This window comes from Gymnoscopelus microlampas (assembly GCF_963454915.1).
Source record: "Gymnoscopelus microlampas genome assembly, chromosome: 21".
Taxonomy (NCBI): Eukaryota; Metazoa; Chordata; class Actinopteri; order Myctophiformes; family Myctophidae; genus Gymnoscopelus; species Gymnoscopelus microlampas.
Genome location: NC_139958.1, coordinates 15,672,405 through 15,689,897, shown reverse-complemented (window position 1 = coordinate 15,689,897; position 17,493 = coordinate 15,672,405). Strand labels below are relative to the sequence as shown.

The following is a 17,493-nucleotide window of genomic DNA, read 5'->3' as shown; positions in this document are numbered from 1 at the left end:
TCCAGTCAATGGAGGGGGCAGATCTGACAGGTAAGGCAAATCTCTTCCATAACAACTCAAAACGTCTCAAAATCACAAATGTATTTTGGTGTTCAGCCTATGTATAAAACTAGTGAAGTACCCACTGTCAGAGTACTTAGAGGCCAGTCAGACTGTTATGATTACATGATTATAGGACTGACATTTATCTGCTTGACCCAGTAAATACATGGGTTGAATCCCTCTCATCTGCGTAAGCACTACTGATACACTTGACACCATGGCCATCAACTACTTTATCAGATAGACTGACGTCTGTGTACAACGAAACGAGATGCATGTGTTGTGTTCCTACTCATACTGTTCTTTACCATGTCTCATATCCTCACGTCATGTGTCCAGTACACAGACAGACAGACAGACAGACAGACAGACAGACAGACAGACACGCACACACACACACACACACTGAGGACATTTTTTTTTTAAAGTTACAGTAATGATAAAAACAACTTCATGTTAAAAATGTATTGTCCAGCAGACCATATCACATGGACAAAAGCGTCTATGGTAAAAATCAAAATGTGCTCAGACAGCAGTTGGTCTCTGTGTCAAACACTCTGGTGTTGTATAGTCGAACTGGTACACTCGACCCCAACAGATGTCCCAATGATGGTGACAGAGTAAAGTAATGATTCAATGTGCCAAAATGCCTCTGGTATTATACTGACCAGATTATTGTGGTGACTTGTACAGTATGTGTCATTAGTGCACCCGATGAGCTGGTTGAATCCTCCAAATATATCCATGATTACCTTCCCTAATGCGAAGGCCGACTGGTCTTGTCTCGCCTCTGGAACAGAGCCAGAAACCTTGGGCTTGGATCATCTGTGGGTATTAACATCAAATCTATAAAGTACATTGTAGTAGCTTCTTCTGTAATTAATGTAATGTGTTTGATGTAGATCATTATCTTCTATCAGCACCAGCACAGCTGTGTGGCCTGTGTGCATGGAGGGAACCTGAAGGGGACGTTCTCCTCTTCCAGTTGTCATTGGGGGTGTCATCTTCTAGGGCAAAGACAATTGTCATGAAGACATGTGCATCAATCGGAACTACGTCGTACATGTATTTATGTACCACATCACTGTACCATTGCAGTACCCTCCAAAGTAATACACTTCGCGCCCCACTGCCACAGCAGTAAGTTTTCTCTTTGGTCTCTTTGGTATACACTACAGTATATAACACATAGCATGAAAATGCTTCTTGTAGATAATAACAATGCATCATCATTTATAAGATGCTCATACGTTTGGGGTTAAAGTACAAAGTCTTAGCCTTAGCAAATACCTAAACAATGAGCACCAATGGCCCCAATGTAAATCATTGGGGCCATGGATGTGAAAGGACAGGATGTGGATTAGCTGAGAACACAGAGAACAAGGCTCTTCACTTCTGACTTCTAAAGCTCTGGGCAGCATCACATTAAGACCACTGGTGAAGATTGGAGAGGGTATCTTCACTCAAAACCAGGGGGTGTGTGTGCGTGCGTGCTGATCAAGTACAGAGACAGTTTAGTAGTCTAATTGTCAGACTAGAGAGTGGAGGGCGTATCTGTGGTTAACTTGAAATTAAAAAACAAATCTGGCTATTGGATTGTCCTGTGCCACAGCAGGAGGCCAGTGTGTGGAGCTAGGAGGGTTGTGAGCTGATGAGTAGAGGACTATAAAACTATAAAAGTAGAGCAAAAAATATATAAAAGTTTGCCACAGCTCACATTCTCTCTGTGCTCTTCAGATGTTTTTTCCTCTTGGTTTGTACACATTTTCCTGTACACAGCTTCTCAAACATCCGTGCATTCACTGCTGGCCTGGTTTACTTCCATTGCTTTAGTTTAAATAATGAAATCAAGTATGTATTTGGCGAGTAGGCAACTTTCCTAAGCAGTTGATGAATATCATCAACAGCACTGCTACAGCAGATAATTCATTCTCTTTGCTACTATTTACAATTTGAAAATAGCTTAAATTTGTAATCCTTTACTGTTTGAATACTGTAGATCTGTACATTATACATTTCCAAAATGAATGAATCAATGCAGAATATGTCAAACGCTTCAGACCAAATAAAACCAAGTTTAGCTCCCACATCCCACCACAGGTTTGAAACAACAAAGTAAAAGTTCTCTTGCCAGTCTTGTTCATTGCAGTAACATCTTCAAATTATTAAACCTAATTAGACATCAATAGATTTAGAGAGGGAAAGTGGAGGTCTCTCTTCCGTGGAGAGATCTTCATTAGGGAGTTAATTGTCAGACTTTACGAGGAAATGTGGGATTTTCATGACAATAGGAATGCTAATGATTCCTTTTGGTAGTGAACAATTGAGCCTGTATGATGTTAATAGTTCACTGAGACTGTGAATAACATTACTAATTAGTTAGTACAAATATTTGGCCAGCCAGTTACGACAGAATCACAGCATGAGTATTGGTGAAAGTGAGTGAGTTAATGTGGGCGTCATCATGTGGTTATCTGAAGCAAGTGGAAAGCAGAACCTTTAGGCATTTAAGAAAAACAATTAGTCAAAGCTAAATCAACTGTATCACCTGTAAGGAGCTTTCACTGCAAAGACATTGGGCTTGATTTTTTGTTTTGTATTGTATTGTGGTATTGTATTGTATTTATTTTAGCTATTTAATTTCCAGCATTCTTTAACCAACCATGTCCAGCAAATGCTTGATTTCTGTTTCACTGTTCACCAGTGTCACTTGCCAAAAATAGCAGATCTACAAGCTTGAGCTTCCAGATTGACTATTTTCGGCGAGCGACACCTGTGCACAACAGAGTATAAATCAGACTTTATGCTGTGCTGTGGGGTTTAGCTTCTTGGGGGATCTCTAGGTATCTAAAGATGTTTGTGTTTCTTATAGGGAACAATAGGGGAAAAGCCTCGTCACTCTCCAGTGTGACACCAGGGCTCAGACAAATAAAGCCTGTTGCTTCATGGTGTTTATTCATACCCCAACAGCACGAAACACACAAGAATATCACAAGATTTATCATACAGCAGTTGGGATGCCAGCACACTAACAAAATGCTGATTCTCAACCTGGTTAACTGATTTAAAAGATTCATGTTTTCTTAATGTCATAATGTTCCTTGTCTGTTTTGACAATAATGTTGGAACAGCTTATGGAACATGAATACATCCCTTTCACATATTTAGGTAGGATGAAGATAGTAGGGATTCAATCTTGATCTTTTGAAATTTAGTAGTGGACACTGGACAGCAGCTTTTAGGTTTATCTAACTGATTTGAATTTGTATAGACCTCAAATTATGTGTTATTAATTGGTCCAATTCTGCACACATAGACTACAGGCTCAGCGTTAACAAAGCAGGAGGGTCAAACCTTTATCCCAGATTGGTTCAACACAACTCAGTGTGGTCCGGGGATGAGAGGGCTCTTATTGTCCTCAAGGACTTTGCCACATTCATTTCAGGAGCAGCCCTTTCTCATTATTTACAGACACACTAAACGATGGGCCCCAAACAATTTAGAACAGATCCTTTTATTTCCACAAGTGCTCAACATTTCACTGACCACTGGGTGCCCTCCTGCCCCCCCCCACCCCCTCCTTTCAGATACCTGTAAGTGAAAGATGTGGGGGACACAAAAGATATTCTTAAACTTTCCCTTTCTACCATTCTGTAAAACAGGCCCATTTGAAAGCCTTTATTTGTGCAAAGCCTCTCATTAACTCTGCTCATACCTGCCTCCCTCAGCTCGCTATTGCTTAAGTGCCGGGTCTTGTAAAAAAGCTACCAATTAGTCCCTCATCAGCTCCAATTAATGGAGACAAAGCCTGAGTAAAGATAACTCAATGAAAGGGAGAGGTGGAAGGATATACAGGACTGTGCGTGTGTGTGTGTGTGTGTGTGTGTGTGTGTGTGTGTGTGTGTGTGTGTGTGTGTGTGTGTGTGTGCGTGCGTGCGTGCATGTGTGCATTGAGGACTAGGCCAGCACAGCACAACACAGTTTAATCACTTAAGAACCTCTGACCATTCAGCTGTCCTCGCTGCAGTGCATGTCCATTCACTCTCCGGGCTCCTCAGCAGACTCTTTTCTCAGGGGACAAGTGTTGTTGTCCTGGGAAGACTGGCCCCCCAGGGGTCCCAGAAGAACAGCCATTCAAAGTTCTCTACCTGTGTGCAGCATATAAAGCACTCTTGGCAATCTCTCATTATTGTCTTCTCAATCTCAATACTTCCTTAAACTTAGGCTTTGACAAGAGCAAGCTTTCAGTGGGTTTTTCGAAGGGGTTGGGGGCCGGGGGGTGGAGAGGATGTATGTTAAGAGGGTGCCTTTCGCCTCATTAGAATTTAATTTGCACTGTCCTTTAATTATGTTGAAGGGTAACAAATGCATTTTCTATCATGATCTCCAATGAATGGAGGATTTTTGGAGCAGTTAGAGCCACTAAATGTGTTATGCATTAATTAGTTAATTGGGTATGAGTCTGTCCTACCGCTCTCTGTTCCCATTCAGGGTGTTTGTTGCTAATAAAATTAAGCAATTCATTTTAATTGATTACTTAATTAAAACCTTCATTCCAACAGCAACTAATTAATTTGTCATGAAACATTGGCAATAGGAATCTTGTGTGTGTGTGTGTGTGTGTGTGTGTGTGTGTGTGTGTGTGTGTGTGTGTGTGTGTGTGTGTGTGTGTGTGTGAAATATTGTAAGGCTTGATCGCCTGGTGATGAATTATTTGCTATTTGTGCTGTTTGTTAAATAGATGTTAGGTCCAAAGTCTTAAGGCCTTTGATTTAAGGTTCCTCTTTAATGATACGTTAATGCAATTTGTATTCTCTGAAAATACAACAGTGGTAAACAATGATGTTGTTTTAAAAGAAGATGGCATCTGTCTAAGCTCTTTGTATTTGTTTATAATTGTTTATTCTGGGTTACTTACCCACTTAAGCCGATAGAGGCTACCGAAAAAAGTGATTTAAAGGCTCACAACACGACTTTCACTATTTTCCATACGTATATGTTTGAATTTGTTTTATATGTTTACATTTTTGTGATACTTTTCTCTATGACTTGCCCAAAGTAGGGACACAAGGTTGAAAGTGGTTAGTAAGGCATCAAAAAAGACAAGGTGCTTAATGTCCTCAAGGACTTTGCCACATAATCAGATCATGATTATGTTCAATTTATTATTATAATATCAATAATCAGATTGTGTGTAGTAATACATGTAGGTTTCTGTGTTTAAAGGATGTTTTAATAAATCTAAAAGTAAAATCAAGTTCTGACTTTGCTTTGATGGTGGGATTCTAAAGAGCTATGGCTGTCAGTCCTTCCAACACATGGTCCCAAATAAAATGTATCTTGAAAACTGCCTGAATATCCATGGAATTTGCTGTGCACCTTTATGCTCCCCAGAGTATGTAGCCTACCAAAAACAGAAAACTACTCTACTGCCCCTTTCAATGATAATACAATACCCCAAAGTAAACAAACAAATAAATACATTATACAGACACACTGAGGTTCACAACACAGACTTGCCTTCAGTTGAGAGAGAAAGAGAACGCCTGTCAATAAGGTCAAATCCATGCAAAGGTGATGATTGCCATCTAGTGGATTATGGCAGGTACTGAAATACAAAAGCAGAGGTTGGAGTGTTTTAATCATCTGAAAACATCTTCTCAAAAACGTTCAGATTCTTAGTTAGAAGATGAAAGTGTCTGAACAAAAAACTGTTGGTAAATGTTTATGGATAAATTAAAAGGCCTTTAATTGTGAGAATCAAAATGAAACTACTGAAGGGAAATATATTCAAGCAGGACAGCTGACACCAGCCTGAAACACTGATGTTAAGTTAAATCCTACACAGACACATTTGGAGATGCCAAACTGTTAAAAACACAGAATGAAAATGAAAGTGTATTACATACTTAAATTCATTTATGTAGGATATTTATAAAAGAAAAGAAAAGAAAAGAAGGAAAAAATTAGTACTGTCAAGAAATGTAGGGGTCCTTGGCCCATACGATGGTCAATTTTTTTTCAACAATATGTTTATTTATTTTACTTTTTTTCACAAAGTATTTCAACGACTGCATTTTACACTGAGTGTAAAAGTGTTGCAATGGTGATGGTTGCCATCTAGTGGAGTTAGTGAGTTATTTGAGTGGGTTTTAACTGTTCACAATCACACAGATCACCCTGGTTTGTTGGTGAGCTAACAGGTGATCAATGACCTAGATATTGGAAGGTGTTGATTTAAGGCTTTTGTGTGTGCAACATGAGAGGTTATGAAACCCACAGGGCATACACTAACATAATGTGGCAGGAAACAGCTAGTAGACTGAGGGATTTTAACCAATATGATTCATTGTGAATGTGAAACAGTGTCTTTCCTTGCTGTACTGAAAATGACGCCATGCACTTTGTTCTGGTTAGCAACAGTGGACAGTGAGACAGACTAACATGCAAACAACATTTACAAATACACAGGATAAGAAGAACAATTCTCACTGTGTTCGGGTGAATATTCATGTTCAGGGATGATCCCATGATGCACTCCTCTAAGTCAAAATACTACTTTCATAATCACAGCCACTCTCTCTCTCCAGTTCACACATTTAATGACAAATACATGAATATTTATGGTACAAAACAGAAGTAGGGTAGATATCAGAATACAATTACTGTAGGACTAGATAATGGGAAGTGTACTTTGCCTGATTCAATAATGTATGTGCAAACAACTCACTCACTCACTCACTCATTGCCTTTTAAAATCATGCAATTGAAATTAATCAGTGAAATTTCATAATCATTATTATTATTGCTTACTTACCACACAGTGCATTGTACAGTAGTGCAGTGAACCAAAACATGAATGAAATTTCACACCAGATTTGCCGATCTAAACATGCTGGGCTTTATAGTTTTTTTTATCATTATTTATTGATTTATTTTTTCACATTTTAAATGTAGGTACATAAGCCACAATAAGCTGCCAATAGTGGTCTACTTTTTCATATAGATGAGATTTTACGGCGTGGCTCTGCAAGAGGCTAGCCATCAATGAGAGGGGTCTGTGTGTGTCTTAATGTGTGTCTGAAGCTAATCTCGCAAAACACTGGACCAATCAGTGCCAAATGTGTAAGTAGGCTACAGCAATAACTTCACTCATTTTAAAATATTTTTAAAATATTTTCTAAAATAGTTAAGTTTAATTTTATAATAGAGAAGTCACTTTGATTGGGCCGAAACCTTGCACAAATTGACATAGGCGACTGACATCATAGGCTGGCCACAAGAAGTCAGAAGTTCCTTTCCACCACAGATAAGTACTCAGTCAGTTTTCTCCCCCCCAACCCCATGAACCTTTCTGGGATGTTCCAATTTAAGAATACATTATAATGTATGTAACGATTAGGTACAGTAGGCAAACATATTTAGAAGTTTGATTTGAGTGCTGTTGATGTTGGGGCAGAATTCACCAAACAAGACAAGAAGGCCCGAAGGATCTGGCGGAAAATAATATAGAGCTAAGACATTCAATGATCATTTTTGTACAAAAAAATAGAAATACACAATCTTGCACAATACAAAAATAGATATCTCTGATCAAAAGGCATACATTATGTTTTATAATTAGTTAAATAAAACACATTTAATATTTACACCTGCCACAAGCAAACAATGGAATCCATTGTCTTCAAATTGTCCAACCAGTCTGATCAGTCTCGAAATGGTTTCCTTTTGCGGTTCCTCTTTAATCCTCCACCAATCCAGGGTTTTTGGTCTTTGAAATCTTCCCCAGAGCCCATATCCAGGCTGTCCTGATTGTCCCTCCAGCTGTCGGGGACCATGGGGATGTTGTCGTCCCCTGAGGAATGCATCGGTCGGCCGTACATCTTGCTCTGCAGATCAGCAATATCATTGCGTATGTCTGCCATTAGTAGGAGCAGGAAATCAAAGGAGCCTGGTGGTCCCTGAGGGTCAGGCACAACAAAAAATCAATGGAAAATTCAAGAGTTTAGTCATCCTTATGTTCTTTTGAAATACTTTAGTATAATCATGCTGTTATGATATGTCATTTCACTGGTGGAATGACAATATATGTTACTTTTGATTATCTGCATGATGGTTTTATATTCTAACCACAAAATTGTTGAATGGTTACATTTATGTGGGGCTCCACAGAGCTCAACAGTTATAATAACAATAATAATATAATAAACTTGATTTATAAAGCGCATTTCAAAAACAATGTTATTGATTTATAAAGCGCATTTCAAAAACAATGTTACAATGGGCCATTATTCCGACATCCCAATAGTCTGAAAAATGTTAGGTTAGTCAGTCTAGTGTGAGGCTAGGTTCAGAGCTAGGGTTAGGCTTAGTTATAAAGCATGCCGTCGGACCAATGGTACTTCGGAACAATGGCATGGCACCGTTTATGAATGTGCAAGACAAATACAATTTACTTGAACACTGATAATTAATAGGTATAGCTATACATTAATATGAAGTTAATTCCTTCTCAGTCTCCGTTTTATCTATGGGATGAAACTTTGACTGTTCATAGCTGTCTCATCCTTTTCTGTCTCTGAATCGAATAGCAAGGTGACTATTCATTGACCTCTGCCCTTTACAATTCATCACACAAAATAAGAACCTCTTTCCTGTTGCCTGCCTTCCTTACAGATGTGTGGACTTCATGGTAGAAATTCAAACCGCCCAGCATATAACTAATGTGAAAAACATGGTGTCAAGATGGCAACCACTGCTCTTCTCACTTGGCATGGGTGAAAAACTGAGGATAATTAATATAATAAAAAAGACAAATGCAATTCATCAATGGGCTGTTCAGGATTGCTGCTGAGAAAGTTTTACTAATGACTTTGTGTGATCAATGTATCTAATGGGCCAAAGCCCCCCACGATATGACTCAGAACCCCCTATGAAGTCATTGCAGAGCAGCTATGGTCAAGCAAAGATATTCAAGGGAAATCGAATTATGTGAAAAAGAATAAAGTCTGCACACTGGTAGTTGCAAAAAGCTCCAGAAGTTATTGCTCGTCAACTTTTCAGCCTGTTCAGGCCTTCACCAGGACATATATGTCCTGAAGTCCTTTTTGCAACTACCAGTGTGCAGACTTTATTCTTTCTCATTATACTTTGTTTGTCTAAGCACCTGGACCAACGGATGTGCGTGCACTACCTTTTCCACAAATTGAATACGTGACCTGCTCTATAAAAAATTCTCAGAAGATGCACATTTGTATAAAAACTAATAATTACGAAAACAAATAATTCTGTGATTGTTTTGGGTTTTTGCCAGATTTATAAAAAAAAAGTATTAAATGTGTGAAAGAAAATACAGCCTTGACTTGAAATTATTAAATTAGATATACTGTAGAAGATAGCTTTGAAGCTTATGTGACACAGAAGTAGAGAACCTGATGACATTGTAAACAAACATTTTTGAACATTATTTTTACTCTTTATCCACACAGTAACATCAAGTGGGTTAATTTCACACTGAGAGCGTAAAAATGGACCCATACTGTATCTGTGTTGTAGGCAAGACTTTTAGGCAGTTTTGGGACTAACACATTACTGTAACACCACTACTTTTCCCGTTAACTAGTAGTGTAACTAATTACTCTTACCAATTCAATAATGTTGTTACAGTTACGGAAATCTTTCAATTCTTAACTTTTTCAGTATCGTATAAAAAATGTGAAGGCAATCCCGGTATCCAGGGGTGTCCTTTGGGGTCTCAGGGGATGGCAATTACCACCCCCTAGTGTTCACATTGAAACTCAAACTCAGTTCTTTTATGCATGCATATTTTTTGCATATCACATTAATCTGCCGTCTGCCGGTATCCTACAGATAGTTCCAATAGATAGTGCTGAGTGGCCGTTTTGCAGAAACCAAACAGTGGAAGAGCCAATCAGCGTCTGCGCTCAGGGCCACTTCCACTTTTTGGTTTCTGCATAAGACACATGATAATGTGGATTCACGCGACCGGGATAGTAGGCCGAAACAACCTTTTTTCTTATTTTTTTTTGGCCAGCCTATGCCGAATTTAACATGGAGGCGTGGTAACTACTAAGTTTCACAGAAAGTCTTGTGTAATAACTAAGTTACTTTTTGAAAGCAGTAACTAGTAATTATAACTACTTGCCCATCACTGCTCGTAGGGAGGCTAAAGTCGGAGTTATAGTTAGTTGGGCAACACTGTGTGCAACTGAGTATGTCAAGCCCTTAACACCATGAGCTGCTTTGTACTGTAAAGGTTATGATCTAAAAGAAAAATATTGTTACAACTTTTCAGTGTACTTGGTAAGTTATATATTGTCTATTATTAACATTACATGCATATCATTAATAAACACTAGGTTAATGTTACCAATAATGTGTCGGTCACATTAATGTGTGTTGTGTATGATAACACTATTTACATACAGATGGACATGATCTGTTTGTTGTATTTCTATACACCATCTTACAGAGAGATGGTGTTCTATATAATAACGGTATTTCATGTGTATTGTATAGATAGGCAGTCTTACTGGTGGTCCGGAGGGCCCAGCAGAACCTCTCTCCCCCTGGGGAAACAAAACAAATATTTGGTTTAGATGAGTTACAGTAACTTACAGTGGGAAGAAGCATGGAAAGAATTCATTGTATTCTGATCAGGGCATCTTCTTGGGGGTCTAGGAAAAGAGAAAACCGACTTGAGGAAGAGATTAATATTTAACCACTTTCAACTTGGCATCCCTATTTTGGCCAAATACTATAGGCGTCCCATAGGCATACCTATTCTGGCAGCCCTATTTTGGCATACCTATTTACGTATCCTTATTCTGGCAGCCCTATTTTGGCATACCTATTTACGTATCCTTATTCTGGCGTCTCCATTTTGGCCAAATTCTCTTCTTATTTTTCTAAAAGTTACAAAAAGTTACAAAAAGTAGCAAAAATAGCCAATCTACAAGCTCAGTATATCTATAAATATATCTATATACACACACACACACACACACACACACACACACACACACACACACACACACACACACACACACACACACACACACACACACACACACACACACACACACACACACACACACACACACACACACACACACAAAGGAAATATTACCTTTACATTGTTCTCAAAAGTTTCGACATTTAATTCAAAATTATTGTTCAACAAAGGATAAATGCTCAGATTGCCAGACTGCAAAGTATCATGGCCGCCTGTTGATCTAAGGTAGCTTACACACACTGAATTAACTTCTGTGGTTGTTACTGATGTTCAGGGTCACACTGGGGCTGTGAGTGTTTTGGCAGATGGTTCGAGTTTGTTACTTAGAGAGATAGATTGCTATCGCCCTTAAATCTATCCACAAAAGCACCCAAGCTGTGGTGAGAGAATAGCAAAGTAGGATGTTAAAAAAACACCTTCACGGTTCCCTAAATTATCAATCAACTAAAGCAAGCACAGATTACTGTGGAGGTATAGAACATGAAGATATATGTTTTTTTCTGCTATTTTGCTCTTATAATTATGTCCACTATGGTTTGCGTAACATGGCTGTATGGTAATTGTAAAACAAACAAACATAATCTATCAACCAACAACAACAACCAGAATAGTTATTATTTAACTAAAACAACAAAACATCTCAGATCCATAATGAGGCAGTGACATTTAATCATACAGAGGAATAGTGTTCTTAATTAAAATACTGACACATTTTTAAATACTTTTTCTTAAAATACTTTTCATTTTCACGTGTTCACTGTTTCGTTCTTTAGTTTTAGATTTGAGATTAGATTTCATTTCAGTCAAAGTTTCTGGAGTCAGTAACCTTACTGTTTTGTATGTTTAATTCACCTGAAAATATATATTTTTGAATTGTGTTATGAGTACAACCACACAGAATGACAATATTACACAGCGATAAAACAGATACAAGTATGCAATTTTTATGAGATCAATAAATCATGAGATTGATTGAATGTATGTGACAGGGTCAAAGCAGGGGGGTGAAACCAAATTGTAACATTTTTTATTGATGATGAAAAACCTGTATTACGCACTTAAAAACATCATTCTCTTAACTATATTTCTGCACTGCATGTTTTATGGTTGACAATGTATTTCCCCCCGGTCCCCGAGCCACTTGACATTGGACTCCCCTATAGGCTGTGTGACATTGGCCTTGTGACAGCGGACGGCCAATGTCCCCAGGTCACGCTGGTGGCAGAGCGAATGAGGGCGGAGTAGGGTGTGGCCCACCTTATTCAAAAGTGAGCGCGAGCCACTTGGACAGCAGAGAGACAGGCATACAGGGCAGTGTGGAAGTGACAGCCAGAAGGGACGGTTGTGCACAGGAGGAGCAGACATACCACGGAGCAGAGGTGGGGAATACAGTGATCGCGGCACGTACCAAGCCACCAGCAGCGGACGGTGAGCAGACGGCGCAGTAGCAGCAGAGACGGGGAGGACAGACAGACGAACCAAGGAACAGAGGAGAGGTCCAGTGGCGATAACGTTGCGCGCTTCACACCCTCAAAGCCAGACGTACAGTCTGGCGGGCGAGTAAGTGTCCTTCTATGCAACGTTACCTTTATAAACCCACGGTCCTAAACCTCATATGTGAAATATACCTGAACAGATGAACTGGTTCTAGTTTCTATGATTGCAGGCAATACGCACGAAGACAAGAAGAGACAGTGATTCCTGGCCTAAACCCCCGCTCCAGTTAAACCCCATATAAGGACATTCCCACCTTTTGCATTGAACCGTGATGAGTATATGACATATAGCAATTGAATTGGCACTTGGCACTTTACTGCTTCCGTAATAGTTGGCACTTTAACGCTAAATTCATTATTTATTTGCTATAGTTTGCACAAGCCCTGTCTGTTTTTAGTGTTTGGTGATTGTCTGTATTCCTGTATTTTAGTTAGTTAGTGGGCGCATTAGGAGGTTGAGGTTTTAGAATTAGTGTTATATTTTGTTTATGCTTTTCAATATTTTATGGCTTATAGACGCCACTGTATTAGCTTAATAAAATAGATTACCTTTTTATACAAACCTGTTTCCGTCCAGCTTTCTCCAAGGGATATGTGTTGAAGTGTTGTTCTCATTTAAAAGTATTGTACTTACCTGGGTAAACTCGAACCTGTGAATAGCCTAAGAAAGAGTGTTACAGAGGACCCTACCTCTTAAATAAAAAGGTGGCGTAGTCTTGCAGTACCTAACAAACAGTATTATTCTCACAGTAATTACGCACCCCGCACTTTACCGTGCAACTGATATTTTATTGTTGTGAGTTTAATGTGTATTGTTATTTATTTATTATTGAGACAAAGTAAAGAGTGTCAGCATTCTAAAAAGAAGTGGCAAGTTACATGTGACAACCTGGCCACCGTCACATATTTGGCGTAGCGCGGCAGGACTGGGTAGAGAACAACACAAAATCCCTAAGAGAAACTGTATTGAAATTTTGCTGTTTTGCTGCTTTTTGTTTTGTTTTGTTTGGTTGAATCAAGAAAGTAATGATGATGATGCCAGTGTATCCAGGGGCACCGTGGCTACCTAAGTTTTCGGGCATAGAAGGTGAGGAGAAATACAGGGAATGGAGAGAACAGATTAAAGGATTATTGGGCACTCAGGATTTAACAGAGGAGAAAAAAGTTGCTTTTGTAGTACAGACCCTTACTGAGGAAGCTAAGCGACAAATTAGTGTAATTGACAAGGAAGATCGCAATACAGTGGCCAAAGTCTTTAAATGTTTAGACACGTTGTATAAAACATCTGTTTCTGCTTCCCAAGCTCGTGCCTTGTTCTATGGCTGTGCGCAACGCGCAGGCGAAAGTGTGCAGGCTTATATTTTGAGGCTTAGAGAGTTGTTCTGCGGGCTGCGGCGGCTCGACCCAGACACCGCTCCCTCCGATGCCATTCTGCGAGAGCAGTTACTTGTAGGACTGTCTGAAGGCCCTCTGGGTCAAGCCTTAAGAATATATGCCCGTCGAAACCCCACAGAAGACTTCGCCGCCCTAAAAAATGAGGCCTTCCTACTAGACACTGAACATAGAAGAGAAGGGACTGCTGAAATCTTGTGCCATGCTGTTAAACCTGTCTCTATCCCAACACCCTCACAGGAATCTGAATGGAGAGAGAAACTGAAACAGGAGATTATGGAAGACGTCAAATCGCAAATGCAGGGGTTTACGCAGGAGCTCATGAAAGAGATCAGACCGCTCCTTCGACCCAACACCACCGATACACGACCTCGCGGTTCGCCTCCATCTGAACGACGCCGGGAGCCGTACCAACGCAACGAGTGGGATGAGGGAGGTAGGCCGATCTGTAGGAGCTGTAGGCAGTCTGGGCACATTGCTCGCTTTTGTAAATCTGACCCCAATCATTTAAACTAGTACGCCCTGTCGCCGAGGTCCGGGAGACAGGGGTGCAGCGCGCACTCGCCAGATCAAGGGCTAATGAAGTGTTTATTGGGGACTGTCCGACTATTGGGATCACTATGGGAGGAGTCCACTTAAGGGGGTTACTGGATACTGGGTCACAAGTCACATTAATGCAGCAAAGCTTATTTGAGGAAAAATTCTCACACCTAACGTTGGGAAATGGGCCCCTTGTTTTTAAATTACGCGCCGCTAATGGTCTTGACTTACCGTACACTGGCTATGCCATATTGGACCTAGAGCTGGAGGGAATGAAGATCCCAGGGAGAGGAGTTGTAATCGTGAAAGATGAACATTGTACTCAACCGCTGATTATTGGGATGAATGTCGTGAACGCTGTATGGCATGCCCTCTTTAAATGGCCTGGGAGGCCTGTGTTTCCATGTCAGCAGGGAAGGACGCTGTGGAAGGACGCATTCGCCACCTGTAGGAGGGTGGAGGCAGTGACGAACGAAGATGGGTCCATCGGTTATGTGTGGCCGGTCGGCCGGCGGAAGATTCGAATCCCCGCGCAGAGTGAAGTGATGATCTGGGGCCGCGCTTGGAGAGGACCAAATGGAGCGGACTACGAGGCCTTGATGGAAGCCTTGCCGGATGGAAAAGATTTGGGAGTGGCCCGTGCCCTCGTCACGGTGCGCCACGGACGTGTTCCCATACGAGTGTGCAACCCACACGCATATAGTCTGGTCCTGGACCGCCACCAGAAGCTGGGGAGGCTGTACCCGGTGGAAGAAGCGGATGTCCGAGGCGGCAGGGACCTGAGCCTGTCCCTGGGGACCGACGGAGAGGTGGAAGTGGCCGTAATCAGTGTGGAAGATGATGGACCACTGAAGACCCTGCCCGAAGAGATGGAAGTGTTGACGGAGCGTGATGACCTGCCGGAGGCGCAGAAGAGAGTTACACGAGATGTTGTGTCGGTGGAAGAAGGTGTTCGCCATCCATGACGAGGATTTCGGACGGACGGACGTCGTGCAACACCAGATACCGACCGGAGACGCGGCACCCATACGAGAGCGACACCGGCCGTTGCCGCCCTCCATGTACCGGGAGATGAAGACCCTCCTGAATGAGATGCTGGAGAAGGGAGTCATCAAGGAGAGTTGCAGTCCGTGGGCGGCACCTATCGTACTGGTCAAGAAGAAAGATGGCAGCTGGAGGTTCTGCGTCGACTACAGGAAACTTAACGCCGTGACGCACAAGGACGCCTTCCCCCTACCCAGGATAGAAGAGACGCTCACCAGCCTGACGAAGGCGCAATGGTTCTCCACGTTAGACCTGGCCAGCGGGTATTGGCAAGTAGGAATGGATCCCCGGGACCGGGAGAAGACCGCCTTTACGACCCCGCTGGGCCTGTTCGAGTTTCAACGCATGCCGTTCGGGCTTTGTAATGCGCCCGCGACGTTCCAGAGGCTGATGCAGCAGTGTCTGAGTGGTCAGGTGACAGAATCCTTGCTGGTATGTCTTGATGACATTATAGTATATTCACCTGACTTCTCCTCTCATCTACAGCACCTCGAGCTCGTCTTCCAACGCCTGTGGAGACATGGACTGAAGCTGCGGTTAGACAAATGCAAACTTCTGCGGAGGGAAGTGCAATTTCTGGGCCATGTCGTGGACAAAGAGGGAGTGCGGCCCGATCCGGAGAAAGTGGTGGCAGTGCGGGACTGGACACCACCCTCAACGGTCCGCGAGGTCCGCGCGTTTCTAGGTCTAGCGGGTTACTATAGGCGTTTCGTGTCCTCTTTTGCTGCTATAGCACGACCCTTAAACAACTTATTGATAGGAATCCCAAATGACGTAAAATCCCACCAGTGTAAAGTCGAGTGGACTTCGGAGTGCCAGCGGGCGTTTGATGCGTTAAAGAGTGCCCTCACACAAGCCCCGGTGTTAGCGTATGCGGATTATACACAGCCTTTTGTGGTTTACACTGATGCGAGTGGCCGTGGGTTGGGAGCGGTTCTAGCCCAGGTCCAAGACGGTCACGAACGTGTAATAGCTTATGCAAGCCGCAGTCTCCACCCGACCGAGCAGAATGACGCAAATTATAGCTCGTTCAAATTGGAGCTTTTGGCCCTTAAATGGGCCGTGACCGAGAAGTTTAAAGATTATCTCACTGGCGCTCGATTCACAATATTCACGGACAATAACCCTGTTGCGCATCTCCAAACGGCTAGATTGGGAGCTGTGGAACAACGGTGGGCTGCTCAACTTGCGTCGTTTACTTTCGACATCAAGTATCGACCGGGCAAAAACAACGCCAACGCTGATGCCCTATCGCGGTTCCCAGTGCAGCCTGTAGATGTGGCGGCTGTACAATCGACGCCAGCAGCCCGGGAGGATGAGTGGAGAGAGACGCAGGATCGGGATCCAGATGTGCAGGTGGTGAAGAGGTGCGTGGAACGGGGGAGAGCCCCTAATATGGTGGAGAGGAAGAATTGGACTCGGGGAGCGCGGCAACTGTTACGCCAGTGGAACAAACTGATTATACGAAATCATGTGTTATATAGGAAGGTGACCGATCCTTATACCAAAGAACAATACTCACAGATCATTTGTCCAGGTTCACGCAGAGAGGAGGTATGGAGAGGAATCCACACGGCCGCGGCGCATGCTGGGTTGGAGAGGACCTTGGCCCAGCTGCGACGTCGGTTCTATTGGCCAGGCATGGAGGGAGCGGTGCGTCAGTTACAACAGGGTTGTGTCGCCTGCAGCCTGCAGAGGAACAGGTCAGAGCCTCGGGCCCCCTTACAACCCTTTGAAGTCTCATATCCACTAGAAGTAATAGCCATTGATTTCCTCACATTAGGTAGGCCTGCTGATGCGTGGCAAAACATTCTGGTAGCTACTGACTTATTCACCCGTTATAGTTGGGCTATTGCCACCCGAGACCAGACTGCGCACACCACTGTCCGTGCGTTATGGACGCATATTATCCAGCCGTTCGGCTGTCCGGCCCGGTTCCACTCA

The 17,493-nt window shown here is 42.1% G+C and overlaps 1 protein-coding gene across 1 annotated transcript in view; it reads right to left on the bottom strand.

Moving 5' to 3' along the window:
- Positions 1 to 6,136: 6,136 nt before the first annotated feature.
- Positions 6,137 to 17,493, bottom strand: part of ccbe1 (collagen and calcium binding EGF domains 1) — a 60,879-nt gene continuing 49,522 nt past the window's right edge. The window contains exons 10-11 of the mRNA XM_084046322.1: positions 10,596 to 10,631; positions 6,137 to 8,003 (exon numbers count right to left, since the gene is read on the bottom strand). Coding sequence (XP_083902448.1) covers positions 7,749 to 8,003; positions 10,596 to 10,631 — 291 coding nt within the window. The 3' untranslated portion in view covers positions 6,137 to 7,748. The remainder of the gene's footprint in view (positions 8,004 to 10,595; positions 10,632 to 17,493) is intronic.